Source organism: Cheilinus undulatus, linkage group 16 (assembly GCF_018320785.1).
Source record: "Cheilinus undulatus linkage group 16, ASM1832078v1, whole genome shotgun sequence".
NCBI classification, from domain to species: Eukaryota; Metazoa; Chordata; class Actinopteri; order Labriformes; family Labridae; genus Cheilinus; species Cheilinus undulatus.
In genome coordinates, this window is record NC_054880.1 from 22,376,665 (window position 1) to 22,402,963 (window position 26,299).

Below are 26,299 nucleotides of genomic sequence, written 5' to 3' on the forward strand. Positions count from 1 at the left end.
CTGTTACCACTTTACACCAGGAGATGGCGGACATGAGTAACTTATTCAAAGTTTGGGAGTGTATACAGTTTGAAAGACACACGCCTGGTGGAGGAGACGAGTCAGAGCGTAACAGAGAGAAAGACAGCGAATTGTAGCGAGAATACTCACAATGCTGGGAGGAATAGAGGAATATTCACCCTCTGCCATGACTTCCACACATAGCAAAGCCAATGCTTTGCCTCACCGTGTCTCCACCTCACCGGGGAGGGAGTAATTGGCAAATTAGATTTTGGGAGTGATCTGGATCACCCTCTGGATCCAGGAATGTTTTTAAAGGATTCTTCACTATTGGGAGATAGGGCTGATGGCGGAGGTCTGCGCTCTCAGATTGCTTTTCTAGTTCCTAATGTTTAACCACAGGTTATATTATTTTTATATTTAAAGTAAGGTCAGAAGTACACATGCTCACAACAGCATTCAATTAGGATCTAATTAGGACACCTTGGAATACTTTTTCTCTTCTGGGCATATTGTGGATGTTAGAACTTTATAAATTCCCAGTGTTCATTACCAGCCTGTCGCTGACATGAACAGTATTTACTAATTGTATTATGGTAATTATGGTGGCTTCCATATGACATGAATGCAAAATCTGCCCCAAACAGGCCTGCCTGTGAGTCACCAGGGGCTTCTCGTTGTCAGATGCTAGAGACCAGACATACCGAGGATTATGTGTGCGTGTGCATGTGCGTGTGTGTTTAATCTGTTCCTGGAATCCCTGTCACTCCAAGATAAACTGAAATGCTCTGACACTGCAAGGGCAGTCTCACTCAGTTTTCCTTATTAGCTTCAGCTCCAACTTTCAATGACATGACTTATGTGAATGTGAGATGTAAGAGTCTGAAAAGGACACCCATCAGGGTAAGCAATCCTATCAAGTATGTTTAAAAAAATCAAGATTCATATCATGAATAAATGAAAGTAATATTCAGAGGTGCTTCTAGTGCTCGGAATAGTAGTTTGTTTTCAATAAGATGCAAAGCAGCGTAGCTAAAAGTATAAATCCTGGTCAAACTTTGCGTTTAAATCAGTGCATTAAAATGATAAAGTTCTAGTGATTATCTGCTGTATGCTTATGTGCAGCTTTTAAAAGCCACTTAAATACACAGACCTTCTTTTCCTCACACCATTGAACTGTCCCAGCATGTTCCCTGAAGGGATTAGTTTTTGGATTTTCAGTCCAAGCTTTGTCCTTCATTAGACTAAGACATCAGTTGAGTTGGCAGTCAAACCTACAAGATAACTTTGTTGACATGTTGACCCATGTAGAGCTGTGAGCAGTTTTTATATGCGAGAAAGTGTAGCAACTTCTTAAGGGGGCATCTTCAAGCCAACAAACAAAGATGACAACAACTATTCCTCTCATACAAATATCCTGCGTGTACATTAATGTATACACTTACTGGAATCATTTTCAACCAGTGCTGCCTCAACCTCTTTGGGAATTGTCTTTGAAGTTTATGAATATTCCAATTTCCAGAGCCATAAACTTCTTTGGACAGACATTTTTATAGGATTTGTTTCCATTAAATTCAGTATGTAAATTTATTTACTCCCCAAAGTGAAGGACTTTTTCTATCCATTAACTTTTCTATAGCATGATCAACAAACCAAAGTTTTAGTTGCAAAAACATAATCAGAAAAACTTTATCATTCCCAAGGTGGGATACAGTTGATGTATTTGTTCTCGTACTTGATGTAGCAGTTTGCATATCGGAATAAAATTAGATATGTGTAAAATAAGAAATGCGAACAAGAAAGAAATGTGCTGAACAAGCTCAGAGTATTGAAAATATAAAGCTCTGTTCAACTATTAAACCAGCATGGAGAATCTAGTCCTCCAGACTGAACCAACACTAAACTTGATTTATCAGTATTCTCAGTATTGAAGAAATTGTTGATCTATAATTATGACCATGAAAGACACTTGGAAACAATTACTTTGTCTTAGGACATGGCTGTTTGTTAGTTTTAGGACTTACAGTGGTTTGCTAGCAAGCATGGGGATCATGGTCATGCATTTTAGGAGGAAAATTTGCATAAACATCCAATGAGGTTGGGCTGTACAGTGGTGCGGGGCTTAGCACTGCTGCCACACATTCCTGGTTTGAATCCCTGTTGGACAGGGCAGCCTTTCAGGCCTTGTCCACATGGAGACGAAAACAATATATTTCCATTTTGTTTTGAAAAATTTTTCTGTAAAGACAGGATCATTTCAGGAAAATGTCCATGTCCATGCTAAGCCTATAAGTGGTGCCGTAACACTTCCACGGAAATGCACCATAAGAGAGAAGAAGATTAAAAAAAAAACTGCCACAAATTTTCTCCTGATTGCCCTTCTGTTTGTTCTCCGCGTTGGATTTAAGAACATCTGGTGTATACTGTTCTCAGTGGTGGTAAAGGAGCATGAGATTTTGCTGTAAAAGGCATAATAAGCTCAATATCTTCTGCAGCATGAACACAAATCTGTAATCCACCATTGTTGTTTTGGTTCGACTCACACATGTGGCGTAGGTGAGCTATGCTATCTATGACGTAATCGTTTCAAGAAAGATAAGGTTGTCTGTCCACACGGAGACGAAACGGTAAGCGTTTACAGATTTGTTCACTTTGGGACCTGGTTTCAAAATGTAGCGTTTACAGCCTCCCAAAATGCTGGTTCCGTGTGGATGAAACGCCGATCCGACAAAAAAAAAAAATTGCATATACTTCTGAATTTGTGGACAGGGCCTCAGTCTGTGTGTGAAAAGTTTTCATGTTACTTGATTGATGTTGAGTGAGCAAATCATGAATTATTGGCGGCACTTTTGATAACTTAGTTGTTACAACACATTATGTTAAGTTTCTTAAATTATGTAAGACATATACTAAGTAAACACATAGATTTACGTTGAACCAACATATTTTGGGTGCTCAGCTTAAAGAGTTGGTGCAAATATTGTAGTTAAGCCAACCGATAAATATATTTCTATTGAAGGCATTTTCTGCTAACTCGACATTTTAGCTATAAGCATTTTATATCAGCTGATTAGGAACAAAGTATTAAGTTGGCCCACTTCAACTCATAAAAGCTGTGAAACTTGTTGCTCAGCTATTTTATGCTGGGCCCTCATATTCATTTTTACACTGTAAACATTTGTACATGGGGTGTATATGTGATGTCCTGTGCGTCTGCAGTTAGCTGAAAGTGGACAGTTGAGGAACTGCAGTATTTTTGCACTTCTTCATTTCCCAGCCATAGAAGGAATTGCATACGAGAAAGGAGCCATTGGCCAGAACTGAACCCTGGCAGCCAGCTTTGAGAACAGGAGCCTCTGTGCATGGAGAGATAATAACTAGGCTATTTAATATCATTTATAAAGTATGTTTATTTAATGTGAATCAGGCAGTATACCTGATTCTAAAATGTCCTTTATATATATCTTTGTAGGTGTTAAGACAGCGTAAAATGTATTTTTGACAGATTCTATGTTTATCAAATTTTAACATTTGCCTTTTGTTACTGCTATTACTGACTTTGAGGGTTGGCACTTACATCGTCCATTATCAGCCTATAACAAAAACAGTCGATGCTGTGAAAAAGTAAAGCTCTAATCAATTTATTAAGAAGATAATGTTCCAAATGTGTATTAATAGAGAGATATATGCTAAAGGTTGAGTATGTTTCTCCTCCTCCCACTCACAGTCTTCCTCTTTCTGTCTTTCTCTCCCTCTGTATCACAGTTAGCTAGAGGCTGTAGCCACCCACACACTCCATCCTGACAGCAATTTACATTCAGAATCGGCCATGTGAACGCATCCATGTGTTCTAATGTGTCACGTTTACTTAAAGCACCACATGTTTCGGGTGGCTGTTTTAGTGGCAGGGATGTTAAAAAGTGGAAGTGTGCTCCATGTTTCTCTGCAGGGTGAGTCGATCGATGCATGTTGTTCTGCCTCTGATGAGACACAAAGGAAACTGAAACATTTCCTTCAGCTGGAAAGATTCACCTCGTGGGCAGCAGATAGGTCTTATTAGTTCGCTCACATGCATGTTACCACAACCACAGTGCTGTGCAGAATAAACTCAGCCTTTTTTTTTTCGTTATCTTTATTGTACTGTTGTGTGCCAATATCTTCTTCAGTTCAAGTAGAAGCCCTTGGTGTTGTTTCCATGGATACCAAACAATTAGCTGGGATTCAGAATAGGACCTGGAGAGATGCCTATTTACAGGCTTTGGGAGCAAAGAAATCATAGGATGACAGAGTGTCTTGATTCTCTGTTGCAGAGGGATAAAAAGCAGCTCCTGTGGGTAATGGGTAATTTCTAAATAAATAGCTCCACCGGATCAATCGCAGACAAAAATAGAAGAGGAGGATGAATGCCGACACGAGACACTGTCACGTTTTTGTGTTTAAAGGACCAAGTGTGTGAGATTTAAGGCTATCTGTGGCAGAAATTGTTCACTATGAAAGACTTCAGCATGTTTGTATGTTTTTATAGTGTGGAAATACCTGAATATAGGAATCGGCCTTTTGGAGCTTTCAGTATTCCACCTAAAGCAGACCATTCACCTCTCTTTTTAACTATTCTTTTAGCCACCTTAGGTCTGTTTTCTTTAACCTTATGAATGCACATTGCCCCATCCTACCTCCAGTATCCTTGTATTCTTATTGTAACTCTTTCCTTTTAATTTCTCACGCCTACACCTAACCAGCCCCAAAAATGCACTGACTTTTTATGCCTTCACCAAGTCAGGATTTGTAATTTTACTACAAGGAAAGGTGGGCTGCTTAATGCAACACCAAGGTCCTTTTAAGAGATTCATCTATAGTCAGTGCTTAACATTTTATTCTTACATCAGTATGGAAATATACAATAGAAAATGCAACACAGTATATTATTATAAAAGGTGAATTTAGCATGGTTTTAAAACATGAACAGAGAAATTCCATGCTCTTCAGGCTAAGGCAATAGTTACCTTCTACCATGTTTCTGTACTTTTTGAATTCCTCACACTTGTTTGCTGTTTGATTTCTTGTCAAAGATACTGTATGTTCAGTTTTTGATCTAAAATGTCTACATTTATTAAAAAAAAAATGACTACTCCTGTGATTCCTTATTAGTAGTTGAGTACTTACATAACATTTCTATTGCCAGCAGTTTCCAAAGCTAGAAAAGTTTTTCCTTTTGTGTTGTAGTGAAAGTCCATTTCTTCTCATGGCAGGCAGCATGACAGAGCCACCTTGACAGACACTACATGTTTACAGTTACCATGGAAACACTGGGTGTCACGTCAAAGACTGTTACATAAGGGGAAATGAACAGCTACAGGGAGGTGCTAGATCATTCATGTTTTGTGCTGCTTACTTGTGATGGACCAGGATTATTCTCTGGCACCAGCCGTGTCTTCTGTTGCGCCCCCATAACTAAATCCCTGTAATGTTGTCAGTTCTCCACTCTGTCCACTTCCATGACTTACTTGTTTTGTTAATTAAACACTCTGTATAACATAAACTGCACTCCATCAGGTGTAATATAACAGTAAGCCACTTTATTGCTTCATGGTTGACTTTCTCATAACAATGGAGAAAAGCTGTTAATAGTGACCATCCTGGTTGATGCTAAGTCATCCCAAAGTTTTTTGTAAGTTTCATACAGCACAAAACAGGAAGGCTACTTTTTTCCCTTTTTTAAATATTATTATTATTATTATTGTTATTATTATTATTTTACCTTCATTTAGAATAGGACAGTGAACAGTGTGGTGAAAGCCATAAGCCAAACTTGAACCCGGGCCACCTGTATACATGGGGCACAACCTAACCACCAGGCCACCTGTACTCCTGGAATGCTACTTTTAACAGCTTTTCTCCCTCATTATGTGAAAATCATCCATCAATGTAAAATTGTGTTTTAATCAGTACACCTAGTGAAGTGTAGTTTTTGTTGAACAGAATAGGCTCTTTGCACACTTAAGCAGATAATTCCTAATGAGGGGCAAGCAGTGATTTCTGCATAGAGAAATGCTAGCAAGAAGGCAGTGTTTTTTGTGGTTAACAAATATGCCAAGTGCCAGTTTCAAAGTGTGAAAATATAAACATTCTTAAGCTACTTTTGTATCCTGGGAGTAGTGAAATGTTCAGGCAAAAAAATAATCATGGGAAAACAGCAGCAGGCAGGACTCGAAAAAGCCTCTGTTTAAAGCCAGGGCAGTGGTGTTACATACCGTTTGTGTTTGGTCTGTTTCCACTAAGCGGTCTTGTTTGGATCAGTACAGTCTGCCACAGTTTAGCACATTAAACTCTGATCCTGCCTGCATTTCCTCAGCCGATGCCGGTCCAGACTCACCCTTTGTGATAGGAAATCCGTCTCTTTTAAGAGATATAGATCACTTGGCTAAGCTCAGTAGAGTTGGATTTTTGGCTCCAATATGGCTCTTCATTTTGTCACAGTTTGACATTTTAAATGTGGATTAAACAACAACAAAAATGGAGTAAAGAAAACTGGCACTCAAACAGGAGCTAGCAATGGCTAACATTGAAGAGTCGTTGTGTAGAAGAGGCTGGTTCCTGAATGGTACATCATTACATTAGGTGATGCTAGATGCTGTAAGGTCTGCAGGACTGAGTGATTTGTGATATTGATCACTTTCATGCCAAGTAGATCTGTTAAACTCTGGAGAAAAACACTTTTCTGTAAAGTGTAGGGATCGTAGAACATTTCTGATAATTGCAGCATAGAGGTCCATTAGGAGCTGTATCGTACTTATTCTCCTCCCCTCCCATTCATCCCTGATGGCTTTTCCCCACTTCCTGACCCCCAACAGACATTTGTACATTTTCTGACTGCAAAAAACCTTTTCTAAGTTAGATTCAAAACAGGAAATAAGCAATGCGGCTTTAATTCTATCATCATATTTTGTAATTGTTTTGGTTGAAACCTCCTGGTGGTGAAATGTACATACTGTACATTTGATAATTAGACTGTTCCAAGTTTTGTTTTTCCAACTTATATTTTTTATCTGCCTGACATCTTGTTTGCTGTTGGCTTTCTTGTTCAAAAGGATTGTTATGTTATTATATGGCTTATTTAAAAAAATCTTGAACTTAGGTAATATGTTTGTTTTTGCACAATCCAAAAGCTCAAATGACAAAAATAGATAATAGGGAGTGCAGAAAGTAGCAAAATATTTATTGAAATCTTCAACTACATATTGCTAAAATATCACAAATTTATAGAAAGGCATGAATAATGTAAAGAAACCTCAAACACATGAGTATGTTATAGTTATTCTAAAAAGCAACAGTGACAATAAAACCAAAAGCAGAAAATCTGAATGTATGAGGTTTTTAATACCTGTCTGTGAGTGTGAGTGTAACTATTTATACACTTTTGTTGACAATAAATCAGTGTCACTGCTCATAACTTCACATTGATTCAGTCAAACCCTAGATACACAAGTAGATAACAACACAGGATAGTAAGAGAACAGCAAGTAGATGTTTTTTCAGGTGTCATTTGTAACATTAGTTTGTACATGCCGCCGTAGCACAAAGCTGACACTTCACATGGAGGAATTTCTACTTCCTAAACTAGTCTTACAGCATCTTACAGTGTTGTAATGCATGTAACACTCTTACCAACATTATTTTTGTGAATGTGGCTGGTCAGCAGTGTTAATTTTGGCAGCTTTTTAAGAAGTGTAGTCTTAGTCTTAAGATTAAAGTGTTTTTTTTTTTAGTCCCATTTTAGTCATTTTAAACCTTTATCTACTAACACTTTTAGTCCTAGTTGTAATTGACAAAAAGTGCTTTTTAGCTAACTCGCAATGTCTTCCCAGACTTGAACTGGCCTTGAAAACTTGCTTTGGTTGATTGTCTTTGTAAATAAGGGAGAAAACATTAGAAATATTTTATTGCTGTAAAGTGCTTTTATAGTTGGCTGACTACTCAAAGGGATTTTTTACAGCACAGGTCACATTAGGCCATTCTTACCCATTGACACACTAATGGTGAAGACTTCTATGTAGTCTTCATCTGTATTGGCTAATCCCAGTCACACACTTTCACATGGCATCAGTACAGTGGGGGAGGAATTCAGGGTTAAATGACTCGCCCAAGTGCACAACAGCATGTGGCCACAGGAGCTGGGGATCAAACCCCTGACCTTCTGATTGAGATATGACCAGCTCTAAAACTGACCTACAACTACCCCTACATGTGGGCTTAGAATATATCTACACTACAAAAACCTTATCTCAGCAAGTGTATTGGACTAATTTGTCATCAAACATACACTATATTGTCAAAAGTATTCACTCACCCATCCAAATAATCCGGTGTTCCAATCACTTCCATGGCCACAGGTGTATAAACTCAAGCACCTAGGCATGCAGACTATTTCTACAAACATTTGTGAAAGAATGGGTCACTCTCAGGAGCTCAGTGAATTCCAGCATGGTACTGTGATAGGATGCCACCTGTGCAACAAGTCCAGTGGTGAAATTTCCTTATCCTTAAATTTTCCACAGTCAACTGTCAGTGGTATTATAACAAAGTGGAAGCGATTGGGAATGACAGCAACTACGCCACCAAGTAGTAGGCCACGTAAAATGACGGAGCGGGGTCAGCGGATGCTGAGGTGCATAGTGCACAGAGGTCACCAACTTTCTGCAGAGTCAATCTCTACAGACCTCCAAACTTCATGTGGCCTTCAGATTAGCTCAAGAACAGTATGTAGAGAGCTTCATGGAATGGGTTTCCATGGCCAAGCAGCTGCATCCAAGCCATACATCACCAAGTGTATTGCAAAGCATTGGCTGCAGTGGCGTAAAGCACGCTGCCACTGGACTCTAGAGCAGTGGAGACACATTCTCTGGAGTGATGAATAGCGCTTCTCCATCTGGCAATCTGATGGACCAGTCTGGGTTTGGCAGTTGCCAGGAGAACAGTACTTGTCTGACTGCATTGTGCCAAGTGTAAAGTTTGGTGGAGGGGGGATTATGGTGTGGGGTTGTTTTCAGGAGCTGGGCTTGGCCCCTTTGTTCCAGTGAAAGGAAATCTGAATGCTTCAGCATACCAAGCGATTTTGGACAATTCCATGTTCCCAACTTTGTGGGAACAGATTGGGGATGGCCCCTTCCTGTTCCAACATGACTGTGCACCAGTGCACAAAGCAAGGTCCATAAAGACATGGAGGAGAGAGTTTGGTGTGGATGAACTTGACTGGCCTGCGCAGAGTCCTGACCTCACCCCGACAGAATACCTTTGGGATGAATTAGAGCAGAGACTGAGAGCCACACCTTCTCGTCCAATATCAGTGTGTGACCTCACAAATGCACTTCTGAAAGAATGGTCAAAAATTCCCATAAACACACTTCTAAACCTTGTGGAAAGCCTTCCCAGAAGAGTTGAAGCTGTTATAGCTGCAAAGGGTGGACCGATGTCATATTAAACCCTATGGGTTAAGAATGGGATGTCACCTAAGTTCATATGCGAGTCAAGGCAGGTGAGCGAATACTTTTGGCAATATAGTGTATCTTATCTCTTTATAACACTAGAGCAGCTGTGGATCTCTATATAACTAAAACAGCCTTACCTATCATTAAAGCGCCTTGATTTTCATGAATAGCACTAAGGACTGTTAATTAACCACTGACATTGAACAGGCTATTAACCACAGATAGTGAACCAGAACACTGTTGGAAGATGATTCGTCACGTTTAAAATCGTCTTTGGACTCACTGATAATCCCAAAGCTTCCTCATCCCCGGATTCTTCTTCTTTAAAAGCACTGAGATTACCTGTTGTCATTTAACAATGGTAAATGTCTTTTTTCCCCTGTTGTATCCATGCTGAAGGTTGATTAATCAACTTTTGATTAGGCATTGCTGCAATAGAGAGAATGTATTTCTATTGCACCTTCTATTTATTGCTAATGTGAAATAAAAAAGTGGGAAAATCAAGGCTTTCTTATGGGGTGAATTTGACCTGCATGGTGGTTCTAGATATAAATGTCCATTAACAAAATTTGGGTTTAGGCAAAGATGTTTTTTTATGACACCAGGTGCTATACAACTAACTTTTAGGAAAAGTCAAAGACTGACAGTCTTTAAAATTGTATGCACATCAAGTAAGATACAATTGAAGAACAGCCTCGTGTAAATTTTACCCATCGGCAGTTCTAGTGTTAAGCATCATTCACCTAACAAGTCTAGATAAAAAAAAAAAAAAAAAAATTGAAGATGCTAAACACAAGGCCTGCATTGCTTGTGATAATTAAAAATATCAGCCAATGCAGAAAGTAAATTTTATAAGGTGAATGAATTGAGATGTACTCTTAGTTTAAGTATTGAGAGGAGTCTGGCTGACTGCAGGTCTCAGTTGCACCCGTTGCAGACCACTTCAGTGAGAACAGAATTGACGTCATTTGCTGAAACCACATTTAAGAAGTAAAAAGAAAAGTAAACAGTCACATTCATGAAATAACCACATAGATTAAGCAACATTTCATTAATAAAACAAAAAAAAAGGTCCCATGTCTAATCTGGGATTAAATTATGTACGGACCGGTTTCGGAAGTAGTTCCATGAACGATGGCTTGCTGTAGCTTTGTTAGCTTTAACTAAAGTTTTAACCTTAGCTAACACAGCTTTGCTGGCGACATAGTGAGCGTCACTTCTATTGAGTCATAAGACGTAAGCAAATGTAGCTTCAATAGCTTTAGCAAGCTAACAAAGCTAAAGAAAACCACAGTTTGCATATATACCTCTAAAACAGGTCTACCTTTAGCAAAAGTAGCAGAATCTATCTTGGCTAACGTTTTTTTTTTTTTTTTTGCTTTTTGGCTTTAGCTCAAGCTACGTTAGTTATGTAGCTAAGTTACTTTTGTAGTTAACTTTGATCATGTAAGTTCATTATCTGTAGATTTAGCTACGTAGCTACATTACTCACACTGCTAATGTAGCTTTTTTAACTTTAGCTATATATGCTGTATGTGAGTGTTTTCATAGAGGACAAGCTTTTTTTCTGTGAGAAGACTGTTTAGTTGGCTTTAAAATTTTTGTAATCAGGTTTTTTACCTTACCTAACTTTCGGTAGCTTAACCCTTACCTCAACCCTCACTGTAACCTTAACTGGAAGTTTAACAGAATTTTATTTCAAAAGTTATAGCCTGTATTTCCGTCCTGACAGATGCAGTGTCTCACCATAGTGGTCTGAAAGCCCAAGATCTGCAGTCTGAAGCCAGGCTGTCTTTAAAATCTTAGATGTAAATTGGTTTGTAATTTTGAAATGAGCTTCATCCGTCCATCTATACTGTTTGTTACATTATAGCTAGCAGCTACTGGGCACACTGGGGGTTGCAGCCAATCCTTGCTGTCCCTGGACAAGAGGCATCATTGGCTGGTTACAAATCTTCAAATAAGCTGTACCATGTAAATCAATTAGTTTTATGTCTTTAAATAAGATTTTTGTCTAAACTTGTCAGGGGACTATGACTTATGTAATATAAATTTGATTTTATATTTTTGACTAAAAATGAGAGAAATACCCTTACGTAGATTTGAGTTTTTGCAGTAGTATATAGGAAATCAGAAAATCCAGATTCTGTGCTGAGTTAGCTTTTTAAGCCTCTGTGAAGAGGCTGTGGAAATCTATTTTGTATGAAATGTCTCCTACAGGATGAAGCTTGTATAATATATGATTTACTTTTCATAAAACTCCATTGCATTCCTGCTGTTGTTCTCATAGGAATGAGGATTTATAAGCTATATGTGGTGTATTCCTCTCAATGATTCTCCTTCTCTGTGCATTGACTTCATCTTTTTAGTCAACATAAGTCGTGCTCATACATCTTCAGATCTGTCTCCCTATGGACAGCTGTCTATACTTTTAGAAATCTGTCTCCATGTTGGGGAGTTTGCTCAAACCCAAAGTCAAACAGTTCAAGATGACTCAGTCCAGCTTCTTACTTCTTTAGAACATATGAGTCCAATATAGATCCCACGTCAGGATTTTAGTCATTCCCCACTAGCCTTGGACAAAAAAATTCCTCCAGCTGACGGCTGTCCAAGTGTCTTTCAGTCTGTCACAGTGCTCTTTGTGCTTTTTGAGGGCTGGAGCTTTCTGTCCTTGTTGGTGAGCTTTGCTTACACCTCCTGCATTTTTGATGTGCTATAGCTTGTTTGTGATTATTATGTGTTTGTAATGCCTTTCTGAAACATCTTTTTCTTATTTGTGATGTAAGCAGCTGCAAGGTAATGAAAATGTTATCACTGTCAATGTGTAAAAGAGTGCAATGATTGTAATACATAACTAAAAAGCAGCTAAAAATAAAGAACACAGCAATATGTGTTATATTATGACATCATGATCAAGTGAGCTATTGGATCCTTTTTAGAGTAATCATGTTGAAGGGTTGTAATGTCACCAAAATTTTCAACATCAGTATAAATACTAGTGAAAATCAAGTCATACTGATAGCTTCCAAAATCATTGCAACAAAAATAGAAGTTGTAGGCACCGAGTTTTGGGTAATTACTTGTTTTCAATCATCAAAATTGCAGGCAAACTTCTGCACACTGTCTAAATCTGATGAAATGTTTGGGAACATTTCTGTCATGAAGCGTTGCCAATGTTTTTTGTGCAATTGAGCTATTGTAGTGGAGTTTGCCTGCAATTTTAGATGGATTCTCTCCCTTCTTATGCATCTGTTTTATAAAAAATATGTCATTTTTAGAGTTCCAGTACTTCTGTCTACTGTTAATCGTTAAAATAACAGAGGTTGTGTTATTTTAGATAATTAAAAAGTGTCAGGATATCTTAAATTTTGCAGCATTATCATGCATCAATGTACAAATGTGTTTTATGTATTTGTGACTTAGTCCTGCACTTTTCAGAGAACAAACAGTAACTTTTCATGCAAAATTGGAACTGATATGAAATAAATTTTGATGAAGGAATTGGTTGTATTTCACAGACTTAGTCCTTTTTCCTTACTACGAAATTCGAATAATGATGAAATAATCCTTGAAATTATTGTGTAATCACAGTATTATTAGATGTGCAAAAGCCTAAAATATCAGAGCGATCTTATGAAATTGTTGAAAATATTCTCAGCAAGAGCACCATAGTAAATTTACACACCGTATCTTTTTAGTCTGACTCACAGGTAGTTTGCTCAGTTCATCTTCCAAATTCATATATTCCAGTGCATTAGATTTTATAGATGCCCCACGTGTTTTCATATTTAAGAAAAAAAACCTTAAAAGGGACAAAAACAATTGTTATAAAATATTTTAGTAACTCTAGGGAAATGAAACACTCTGATTTATTAAAAGAAATGTCCATGTTCTCATCTAAGTTTATCTTGTTTTGCTGCACTTCTTTTCTCATAGACCAATCTCGCAGGGCAAGTTTTGCCTCTGTAAGACAGTCAAGCATGGAAACTCCTCCGAATGCCACCCCACAGCCCTTCAGACAGCCGGTGAGTACAGCTCTGTCTTCCACATTCTTCCTCTACAAATGTAAGGTCTACTTAAGTTTTCTGCTCACATAAACAGGCTTTTATAAGCAAATGATGGGTATTTTTGTATTGTCTTATTGTCTTGTGTTTTGGTGAAGCGCCTCTAACCCTTTATGGGGCAAGGAACCATATATGGTCACTTCCATCGACTTCTTTCGTGGCCTCCCCCAAACCCTCTGTGAGACAGTAGAACCAGAGTGATTTTTCTCAGCCAATCAGTGGAGATCAGCTTATGTCACGGAAAGTGACATCACACCATCCCACCAATCAGCATTTGCCCAGAGCGTCTCAAACATACTGTTTCCTCCAGAACTTGAAAAATAGAAGAAAAATGTTTGGACATATGCCTTTTTAGGGGTGTAAATGGTGTCTATATTAACATTATGAAAAATAAGTGGTATACATAGGCAAATACATGTGATTTCATTCAGTTTTACAACAGTGTAACCTTTTTATTAAACTTAAATGGCATAACTCAGGTGTTATTTTACTGTGTGCCTCATCACTTCCAAAGTTCATTTAGTTATATAATATTTGTGGTTATTATAGGTCTCTTGGTACCACCATTACTTATACAGTATCCTGAAGCTAGTCACGTCTTGCCTCTAAAAAAAAAATCAAAGTCTAAAAGCAGCCTCACCATGTCCTGTAAAAAGGATATTATGTATTTGAATAACATGAACGTGTAAGTAAATACTCATTAGACTCTGTGAGTGTTTATTTTCCAGTAACATTTTCATATGCATACACTTTATGATTTTTTTACGATAAGGCAAGGAACCATATATGATCACTTGATCTTCATAATGTAAAACCTATTTATAAGTGAATGAAAGTAAATGAAAGTATTTGGTTGACCACCAATAATATTCTAAGGCTAAAATTTTTAATGTCCAAGTATTTCACTACTGCTCTGTAAAGGGCATATGTACTCATATCATCAGTATTTTTTTCTCTTTGTTGAATCTTCAGAGTTTTCTCAATCGAAGGCTGAAGGGATCCATCAAGAGGGCCAAAAGTCAGCCCAAACTGGATCGAACCAGCAGCTTCAGACAAATGATTCTGCCTCGGTTTCGTAGTGCTGACCAGGAGAGGTAAGCAACCTTTCCTGCAGTTTAAAGTTCACACAGCTCAAGGCAATGCCGAGGTAATTGTTATTCAGCGTCACAGTGGGGTTGGAGCCTGCCCAAGGATGTTTTGGACAAATACTTATAAACATTTGTATAAACTAAGATAAGAATTTCTTATCTTAAAGGTACCCAAACTTTCTTTGTAACAGCACTGGGAGAAAAGATTGATTTGTGTCATCTATTATAAGGAGACATAACACATGCAGACATGTACATGCGTGCAACAGATCTTGCTGGTGCAACATTATTCATAAATTATGTGATAAGACAAAAAAGGCACAAAAACGAGAACAGCATGGATTCTGTGTTCCTCTGGATAATGATCTTGGACTGTGGGAGGAAGCTGGAGCACTCTGCAGAAACCCACACAATGCCAGGGAGAGTATTCAAATTCCTTACAGGCAGAACCAGAGACCAATCACAGTTTTCTGTTGTTTTATTTTTTTAAGTTTAGTATGCAGATTTCAGTGTAGATATCCAGTAGATATTGCACTTTAGCACCAGGCTCTAAGACCAAAATATATCTTCTCCTTGGCTATGCTTCTCTGCTCCTTAGCCGCCAGTCCCCCCCTTGTTTTCTACACCAAGGAAAACCTTTTCTTCAGTTTGGAAAGATGAGACTCTGCCATATTCCTCTACTTACAGTGTCCCTGAGTGGGCAAGGCCGCCTCTCTTCCCTGAAGTGGTTGTAGCCAACAGTTAGAGAGAGAAAGGTCTGGGGGGAAAAAACACGTAGGAGCCTCTGAGATGAAGGAAGCACCATCCTATCAGTGTGAAAACAGAGCTGAGAACAACAAATCCAGACAGAGTTTGTCTTCACTCCATTTTTAAAAAGTCATTAATCATAGTACATTTACATAATATATACTTGCTTAATTAATGTAAATAATGTAGAATATCATACCTTAACTGATACGTGAACTACATAATGAATGGACTTGGGTAGAGTAACATTTAGACTTCAGACACCTCTCTTGTTAAAATGTCCCTTTGTGCTTTGTGAGCTTGTTAGGACTACCTCGTCACAAGAATTGCTACATATAGATCTCACACTTGGTACTGAAGGCTTTTTATTCTTTGAGCCTGAATTTTTCTAACCTCCAAAAATTCAATGTTCAATGTGTTATTGTTGGGCAGGCTAATTGTGTACTGTAATTATAGTGTATACCATGGCCAGTGTAATTAAAGGGCACTGTATAGAAGCAGAGCACTGCAGTAGTTTCTGTCAGCTCTGATCATGTTTTTGACAGTTAATATGGTCTTATAAGGGTGAAACTAGCCTGTTGTGATCTGTTACTTTACCCTCAAAATGGCCCCAGGTCAGTACACTACCAGTCTAATACCAACACAAAACTTCATCAATTTTTCAAAGTAATAAAAATACAATGTTGCATTGATTAACAGGGTAAAAAAAACTTCCAAGTTTAAGTTATACTTTGTTGATATAATCTAAAACCAAACGAGTGGAAAAATACATAAAATGTTTGTTGAAACTGATTACAACAAAATTTTTAAGTAGTGGAGGTACATTTTTGAGAATACTTTAGTTAAAATCTGTTATTTACAATGCAATCCCCGATGAGCTGATAAAACTCAAAATAGAGGCAGGTGATTGCAAATTTTTTTTTCTTTTTTTTTTTTTTTAATTTATTGTTGGGCCTTTTCATGCCTTTATTAGATAGAGGAAGGACAGTGGATAGATTCAGAAACAGGGAAGAGAGTGGGGAGAGACATGCGGTAAAGGGCCACAGGCCGGATTCGAACCCAGGCCGCCCACGTACATGGGTAGCGCCTAAACCACTCACCACTCACTAACCATCTGCACTCCCAAAAACCCCCCCAATAATAATTATAATAATAATACTGAAGAAACAGTATTTTTTAGTATAACTTAGACATTTTAAGTTATATAAACTCAATTTTACTCACAAATTTAGTTAACTTAACATTTTAAGTTAAATTACTCTTTGGAAACACAAAAAAAACCCTCTGTTTAAATTCAATTAAAAACAACATGAAGCTACATGTTCTTCATGCACTGCAGTTTCCCCGTATGTCTTTAATATGCTTTATCTTGAACATTTGTGCCATTTGAGGTAGGCCAACTTAAGTGACTATACTAATAAGTCAAAGGTGCACACTGAACCAGGAAGTCCTCTTCCACTACATCCAGTATACTATTTATTATACATTGTGGTTGCTCCCCACAGGCTGGACTTTGTCTAACTGAGTCAGTAACTTTACTCATGGTGCGAAAATCTCTAATGCCCAAAGCTATTTTGGGAAAACTTTGCAGATTAAGGGATAATTTTTAAATAATTTGATAACAATGACAAAAAGAAAGGGAATGATCAGTACTGTTTACTTAAACTAAAAATATGTTCTGTCATCTCAGGAAATAGCTGAAATAGCTATTTTGGATCTTTAAGTTAATACAATTACATTTTTTTTCCTGACAACCTTCTACTGTTCAGTCTTACAGTGTAGCCTCAAAGTTTCAGTGCAAACTGTTGACTGTATATCAGATAATATAAAATACAACCAGTGGTATAATCTGGTGATTCTACTTGGACTACTCAGAAACATGGATACTCAGACACAAATCAGCATGACACCAACACGCCATCACAACAGAATGCAGGTTTGAGAGAATCCTATTTGATGTTTATGAACTTTACTGCATTGTTACTAGTGCAGGTAAAAGGTAGAGTGAACTGTAATGTGACTTTCAGATCGCCAGTCTGGACTTTGATGATGATGATGCTGTGATCCTTGTGGAGACTGTAGATGTCCTCCCATGGGCTCTTAAGGTCCTCAGGCGAGGAGGCTAAACTGTTGAGATTGTGCGGCTTAGTGGGTCAGCTAGAAAGACACCTGGAGAGATGGGGCATGGGACAATGCTGGTCAGCAGGGCGCAGGACAGGTCCAAGGTTGATGCAGGAAAAAGTGCAGAACCAGTATACGCTCCCATACCTGACCCTACCTGGATTACCTGTATGTTTCTTGCCTTCATAGCTTGGCCTATGTCCCATCTCTGTACATGGAGGAGGCAGGGTTTATGACCTGTACTGCAGCTCTGAATCTTTTGGCTTCACTCCTAGGTGGCTGTTGCATCTTTTTATTTTTAACATGAGGTCAGTGATCCCAACTTTAATCTCCTGGCTGCTATGATAGTCATCTTCTTTCACCAGCTACCTAAAATTTTCTCTAAATCACATTTAAAACTGTAAAGTTCTGCAGCGAATAAAACGTCGATTTAGGAATACTTTTAGACTTGAGTCAAAGTGCTGACTCCTTTTGCTCAATGTGCAATGGGAAAACCTTCTAAAGTTATTTTGGTGAAAGATTTTACCTTCAAAGATCCATTCATCATCATAATAAAATAATATTATGGCTACATTTATCATGTCAGTATGATTTCTTTATTGCATCAACACAGGATACCACCTATTGTAGTTCTTGAGGCTCCCATGACAGCGTTTTCTTGTTTTTGAATTCTGACTCCAGGTCACATCCCAGCAGATCCCTGCTTGCATTTTGATCAAAATTTTATGCAGTCTTGACACAATCCAGTCACAATCCTCATATGGGAATGTAAAGAGTGGCAGAAAGTAAAACCTCAGTGCTGACGGTACACTTTCCTCTCACCACAGGAGATGCGTAATAGACATTTTGAGGCCAGGTGTGGATGTCCAAACTCAGAGATGTGAAATGTGTTGTTTAGCAAGCAATGTTAAAGAATGCTTTGTTCTAAAATGCAGGGTGAGCCGATGCAGAGGCCTGGTTCAAACGTTTAAATGAATTATATATAAACCCAAAGGGTTCTGTAGAGCCAGCCTGGTGGGGTAGCTTAATGGTGATGGGGTTAAAGCGACTTTATGCCTAGTCTGTGAGTTCCCTCTAACCACAGCCTTTCTCCAGCTCCCACCGCTGCCTCAGACAGCTGCCTTCACAGCCTGCTTTGAGTTCTGCCCACACACGCTTAATTCACTTGGTACTGTTAAGTTGACTTTGCTATAAACCCTCCGCGTCCAACTTCACACTCTAGCTTTCCAACGCAGCTGCTCTACCTCTTCTGCCAAGTCGGCATACCAAAGCATTTTTCATGTACTGTCAGCTTCTCAAAGTAGAAGCTTCCCTGCACCTCTCAGCAACATTAAATCTGCCCTTAAATTAGTGTTCCTCATTTGCTGCATAATTATCAGGTGTTCCTTTAAAGCTGCAGCTTGTTCTCTTCTCCTTATTTTCCCTCTTTTATGTTCAAAGCCGATGTTAAATGTGCAGCATGCTAGCTCCCGCTCTTCTGTGCAGGTGATAATCCACATATTAGATTCATTTTTCTTCAATTCTAGTTCCAGAAATTTGAAAATGAATTATTCAGCTACTTTTTCAATTTCATTCGTTCCGTTTTCAGGAGTAATATAAGAGCTTGGATTCTACTCTCTGATTTGTCTGTAATTGTGGCTGCTGGAGCCACCTGCTTGGTCTCCTTGGACTGCTATGTTTGCTGCTTGGCAGCCAGCAAAGTTAGCATAAAGGTTGGACACAGGGGTAAAACAGCTAGCTTGATTCTGTGAGAATCAATACCTTCAGGAGGCCTAAATGGTCATTACTCATCCAAGTAAGTTTATGGCAGTTGCTTTGTACTTTTATTGTCTGACAACCATTCAAGCTACAGTCAGTATGATATATTAACCTTCTGAAAACATTGTGTCAGCAGTTGTAGTGGAAAACCGGGCTTAAATAACTAGTTTTAAATTAGTCACTTGTTGTTTCTTTTGACAAAGCCCAGGCAGAGACAGAAGAGCACATAGCTGGTAGCCAGAGCTCGCAATGCAAATTAGTGCCAAACACAGAAGCTTTCTGGATAAAAATTAAAGGCTTCAAAAATTTTTGATATAGTGTACAAATTAGCCAACATTGTTTTTAGCCCATTATAACCTTCAACTTGCTAAATTACGCGGAGAAATTGAACCCGTCTGCTACATTGAAGCCTAGCTCCTCCCCTGTTAGAAGGGGCAACGCTTACGGAAATCCCTTGAAGCTAAAGGCACTACTATTGCAAAGAAACTTATACAACCCAACTTCAAAAATACAAAAATATCCCTTTAATAGAGGAGTGGGGTAAAAAGGATCTAATTTGCCTTAAGAGTGAGCCAAAAGTGAGCATTCTTCCTGTTGACCATACTAGCAGGTTTGCAAGCAGCCTACTGATTGTATGTCGAACGCAGACAAACTTTATAGCTCCATACATTTGTACAAGAGCTGCACTTCACTTCTACCATGATTGAGATTAAAACTATAATTCTTGCTTATGGTGATATTTGATGAAATGAATGATGAAAATGCAACTCCTGCTACAATTAGCATTTATGTTCTTAGTTTCCATGTGAAAGCCTGGTGACTGTGGAGCATGGGCAGAATGAGGATATAAATATATATATATATTTATAAAATATTCAGACCCCCTTTACTTTTTCAGTTCTGTTATGTTGCAGCCTGATGCTACAGATGTTTCAATTCATCTTTGGCATCAGTCATCACTCAGTTCTCCATAATGATGGGAGACATGTGAAATGCAAATTCATTTAAAAGAAGGCCCATCACCTGCCTAATACCATCCCAGCAGTGAAGCATGGTGGTGGCAGCATCATGCTGTGGGGGTGTTTTTCAGCCGCAGGGACTGGACAAGGCTGAGGGAAGGCTGAATGGAGCAAAATACAGAGATATCTTCAATGAAAACTTGTGGAGCTCTCAGGAACTCAGACTGGGCTGAAGGTTCATCTTCCAACACAACAATGACCCAAGCACACATCCAAGACAACACAGGAGTGGCTTAGGGACAAGTCTGTGAATAGATTAGTCCAGCCAGAGCCATGACTTGAACCCTTATCAAACATCTCTGGAGAGACCTGAAAATGGCTGTCCACTGACATTCCCCATCCAGTCTGACTGAGCTTGAGGAGATTTGCAAAGAAGAGTGGTAGGAAATTATCCATTCCAGGTTTGCAAAGCTTGTAGAGCCATATTCAGTAGACTCAAGGTTATAATTGCTGCCAAAGATACTGAGTAAAGTGTCTGAATACTTATGTCATATTTCAGTTATTTTCTTTTTCATAAATTAACAAAAATGTCTAAAATTCTTTTTTCACTTTGTCATTAAAATGACTCCTACAGTGGACAGAAAGATTGATGTTCCAGACTTCCTGGAGCCATACTGACACATGAGCCTAGCATAGAATATGCACGGCAAATTTTCATCTGGAGTTTATTGTCTCAAGAACATCATTAGCTACATTTAAAGTTCAGAATAAGTCATTTAAAAATACATACTAACAGTCATCTAGGGTGTAGGGTGAGTAGGGGGTAAGAGCATCTGAATACTTTCTAAATGCACTGTTTATGCAAGAGTAAATCAGTCTCCATCTGCATCAGCTCAGTTTATTAATCCAACTTAAGAAATCTGATTTAGTACATTTTCTGTTGGCCTTACAAGTTAACAGACGTTTTAAAGTCCAGTATTAGACGGACTCACGCATTATTTGGATTTTTTGTAGCTGCATGGAAACATATTGAATGGCCATCAGATTGTAAAGGTCTTACTTGATTTTACTAGAAACAACAAATCTGCAAAACACAGTTTATGTTCAGAATGGGAAATCAAACCTTGGTGCTTACATTCACATCTATTGAAAAATAGAAATTGAACTAAAATGTATCAGTTTTAGGGTGACGATGTTGTTTGGGCTGTGGTGGCCATGTGGTAGAGAAGGTAAGATAAAGAATGTCTTGGTGTTGGCATTGTGGGCGTCGAGATCTAGCTTGGAGGGGGGATACTCGGTGATGCAGGAGCCCACTGTTCAGCCCTTCTCAGGTGATGTGGGACTAACTGATTCAACAGTGATGAAGGGAGGATTCCATTTAACAACCCTGGTGAAGTGCAGGCTTTTTGCTGCCTATCAGTCTGCACAGTTGACCTGTAGGTTCCAGTGTTAGGGTTATTAAGGGCATAGTCAGGCTAAGAGATTTCTTCACTGAGTACTTCTTTTAGTTGGGCACAGATATTTTGTGTTTATTTCAAACTCAAAGCATCTAAAAACATTGAAAAATGTATCCCTACAGTATTTGGTTAATAAGGTCTGGAAAGCCTTTACAGTAAGCAGACAGAAATAAAATTTTTAAGAGTCTTTGTACAAATTGAATAGGAGGTCATACCTGATAATGTGCTCTGCAGACCTGATTGTCTGTTGCAGTCTGTTCCTGTCCTGTCTGGTGGCAGATCCAAACCAGACGGTGATGGACGTGCAGAGAACAGACTGGATGATGGCGGTGTAGACAAGCAGCTCCTGGGGCAGGTTTAACTTCCTGAGCTGTCTAAGGAAGTACTACCTCTGATCAGTAGAGTAGGAGGGCCTCTCCTCAAGTCCACTGTCATCTACATAGTCTTGAGTGGGTTCAGCTCCAGGTCATTCTGACCATCCCAGAGGTCCAGCTGTTCCACCTCTCGTCTGTATGCAAACTCACAACTGTCACAAATGAGACCAGTGACGGTGACGTCTGCAAACTTTAGGAGTTTCACAGAGGGGTCCCCTTAGGTGCATTCATTGGTGTAGAAGGAGAAGAGCAGTGGGTAAAGCATGCACCACTGGGGGGGTACCAGTGCTGGCTGTCCAGGTGTTGGATGTGATGATCCCCTGCCTGACCTTCTGCTTCCTGTCAGGAAGATCCACTGATATCAGTCATGCTTCGCTAAGCTAGATGGCTGTTGATTAAAGTTTAATATTTGATGAACTAAACCAAAAGTGAAAGGATTTGATTGTCAAATTCTTGGCAGAATAATATCTTGGTGTAATTTTCATGTATTACAAAGCTAGTTTGAAAAAATTATGTGGAAAATTTGACAGAACAGGGCTCATGCTCTCTTAATTTGGCCGACAAGCTTAGCTAAGCTAAACGACAGCTGTTTCTAGCTTTGTCATTGATGGACCATTTTAAAAGAGAAATTAAGCTGTGTGTCAAACTCTTGGCAGAAATATGTCTGTGTGTATTTTGTGTGTATTACAGAGATAGAAAAAAAGAACTTGACAGAACCAGGGTAGGTCCTTCTACTTCCAGCATGCCAAGCTAATCTAATCATACACTGATTCTCAATCATCTAGCTGCATCTTTCACACAGAGATGGAGGAAATTCTGTCATGTCACCAAAAGCAAAGAGTTTTCCTTGATACAGTTTATGTTATTTCTACTGCTCTTCTGAACTTACTTTACTTGAGAGAGGGCTTTTCCTTACCTTTTGCTTCTATTTTCACCACAACTGTTACTCAATAGAGCAGCCCTCTTCTGAAAATTACCCTGTGATCAATCTGCTGTGCCTTTTTACAGCTGCACTGCAGTTTTTTTTCTGCAGACTAGCCCCACTGAACTTCCTTTCCTGGCTTGTATTTTCCTCGTATTACACAGTAAGTAAGACTGTAGGCTTTCTCCTGAAGTGCAGCATGAGTCACATGTGTCGAGTCAACAGACCAAGCTGAAACACACCAGGACTGACAATCTGGTAGTCTTTTCTTTCATATAAACTCATTATAAAAGGATCAGATCCCAAAAAAGCAGCCATAAATTCGGCAGTAATGCAAAAGTATGACTGAACTGCACTGATTTTTTTTAGGTTAATTTTTTTTTTTTGTTCAGAAAAGAACTACAGTGAATATTAAGGATTTATTTTTGGGCCTTTTCATGCCTTTATTAGATAGAGGAAGGACAGTGGATAGACTTGAAAACAGGGAAGAGAGTGGGGAGAGACATGCGGTAAAGGGCCACAGGCTGCCCGCGTACATGGGTAGTGCCTAAACCACTTGACCATCTGCGCTCCCCACAGTGAATATTAACCTAAGAGTGACACCAAAAGTTGAATATTCAACAATTTATATGACAGAGCTTCATCAGACTGCAAATATCAGGCCAGATTCTGGACTACTTCGATTAGAAGGCATTAAACAATTCTGACTGGCCACTATGGTACCCTAAAGCCTGGTTTACTAGGACCCTAACTTGAACGTGCCTTCCAATATATTGAACATTTGGTCGGTGTGGGTTTTGCATGCGATCACCTAAGAATAATTATATTTACTGCGACAGATGCAAAGACTTTGGAAGCAGTAATATTTAAATTAGGGTTTTGCGTGTTTTACGGTTTCATGATATTGAGAACAAGTCGCTGTATGTCACTAACATTTGAGCTGTGTTGTCTGCAGCAAATGTGCACAGGCAAGACACCATGCGCCATGCACACATACCAGACATCTGGTCTGACAATGGCCTGACAGTGCCCATAAAAGCATTTACCCCCTTGAATGTTTTACCCTTTTATTGGTTTTAAAAAAATCAACCATGGCCAATATAATTTGGCTTTTTGACAAAATAAAAAAAAACACCTCTTGAATGTCAAAGTGAAAACAGTTTTCTACAAAGTAATGTCCATTAAACAAGAATATGTAATGTAAAACAAGTGACTGCATAAATATTCACCCCCTTCAAGTCAGTACTTTGTAGAAACACTCTTGGTTGCAATCACAATACTGAGTCTGTGGATAGGTCTCAGCACATCTAGACACTGTAATTTTGCTCCATTCTTCTTCGCAAAACTGCTAAAGCTCTGTCAGGTTGAACACAGATCAGGAATGAACAGCTTTTTTCAAGTCCAGCCACAAATTCTCTATTACATTGAGGGTGGTCTTTCTCTGCTGAAGGTTGCAACGCCTTCAGTGACTTTTGCACCATCACTCAGTTTGTGAGGACGGCCTGATCTTGGCAGATTTACACATGTGCCATAATCCTTCCATTTCTTGATGATAGATTTGTCCATCTATATTGAATGCCTAGTGCCTTGGAAATCTTTTATGTCCACCCCCTGACTTATACTTTTTAATAATCTTTTATTTGAATTGCTTGGAGTGTTCTTTTGTCTTCATGGTGTAACGGTAGCCAGGAATAATGATTAACCAGTGACTGGACCCTCCAGACACAAGTGTCTTTATACTACAATCACTTGAGTCACATTATAACCACTTTATAGTGACCATGAGTGATTTATAAAATGCATAAAAATGTAAAACATACAAAGGTGTGACTACTTTTAATCGACACTGTAAATGATCCAAATGGTTCAACAGTAGAGAGGAGAGGAGCATACTGAAGGAGGGATATGCAGCCTGCACTTTCTTTTTTTGTGCCAACTAGAAAAGAGACTGGTCTGCCTGCTGTATGACTACACCAACAATAATAAGATGAAGATTTGAATGTGACGTATTTATGATTAGAATTCAATACTCTCCAGTTATTCTTAAACTTTGAGCTGAAGTGGGATAATTTGCTTGAAAAGTTGGAGCATCTGGGGTGGGATTGCCTAACTCTGGCTGCGCCTAAAGCCAGGCCTTGTCAAATACCATCTTATGAAACAAGGATCATTTCATTCCAGCAATACGGGGGTGTTAAATGTCTCATTTTAGATAAATTTGCATGTTCTCTCCAAATAAATCATGACTCATGTTGGTGTAAATATCAACTTAATACTTTTTACGCAATTCTGAAAATAACTCTTTCACTTTAAATCAACTTCCTTAGTGAGTGCATGAATCAATTTGAAGTGGACTACCCTGTTTTGCAGGGCCTTTGGAGACGCAGCATCTCAGCTGGTCTTTAAATCTTTAGTTTCCCAAAAGCTCACAAGGTCAGGGAAGAAAAAAAATGTTACTGTGTGGGAGTATTTTCTTTAAAGTTCATCCCAAAATGAATAAAAAGCAAGCTGCTCTTGTCAAATCACTCAACAAAAAGTGGCATGACCTTCCACTTTAAAAATAATCAGTGGTCTATAGGGTCTTAAGGAAAATCTTTCAGCTTTAAGCCTTCTCTCAATAGACATTGTAATAAAGTTGTAAGGTCACGATAATGCAGACTTAATGAGTGAGAAAAAGGACGGATCAAGTCCTATCACTTAGTAAATTTTAATTCAAAGTTGAGAAGTAAAATAGCAGTGCTATGTTAATCCTTTGTCAGGGACACTCCACTCATCTGAATTTCAAATGTAAACAGACATATTCTCCTCTTTCTCTCACCAGGACACGATTGATGCAGAGCTTCAAAGAGTCACACTCCCATGAATCCCTGCTCTCTCCTAGCAGTGCGGCAGAGGCTTTGGACCTAGTTTTGGATGAAGAGGCCATAATCAAACCTGTCCACTCCAGCATTTTAGGACAAGAGTACTGCTTTGAGGTGCCCTTATCTACATATTTAAATTGTCTTCTTTGAAAGAGTTGCTGTATGCTTCTGTAGCAAAACCACCCATGTAATTGATTTGTTAAAATGTTGGAAGCTTTTAAAGACATCAGGTATGACTGCAAAGTCACCCCCTAACTCTCTCTAAATTAGACAAATAAGGGCTTTTATTGGTTTAGGGAATCGGGCCTAAAAGATTAGCCAAGTATTTAAAAAATTAATGGAACACAATTTTGAATCATATAATCCTCTTAAGTCTTTCATCTTGTATCAAGTGAAGAAATTCTCTGCTGCAGATTATAAAATGTGAGAATATGTTATACTCCTCCCTGTATTTCATGCCTTTAAA

General features: G+C 38.7%; 1 protein-coding gene across 6 annotated transcripts in view; it reads left to right on the forward strand.

Annotated features, from left to right (window-relative positions):
- LOC121524027 (ras/Rap GTPase-activating protein SynGAP-like) overlaps positions 1 to 26,299 on the forward strand; it is a 76,030-nt gene that overhangs the window by 13,198 nt on the left and 36,533 nt on the right. For all 6 annotated transcript variants that reach the window (XM_041809199.1, XM_041809198.1, XM_041809197.1 and 3 more), the window contains 3 exons: positions 13,422 to 13,510; positions 14,522 to 14,643; positions 25,794 to 25,947. In XM_041809199.1, the coding sequence (XP_041665133.1) occupies positions 13,466 to 13,510; positions 14,522 to 14,643; positions 25,794 to 25,947 (321 nt within the window). In that variant the 5' untranslated portion in view covers positions 13,422 to 13,465. The remainder of the gene's footprint in view (positions 1 to 13,421; positions 13,511 to 14,521; positions 14,644 to 25,793; positions 25,948 to 26,299) is intronic.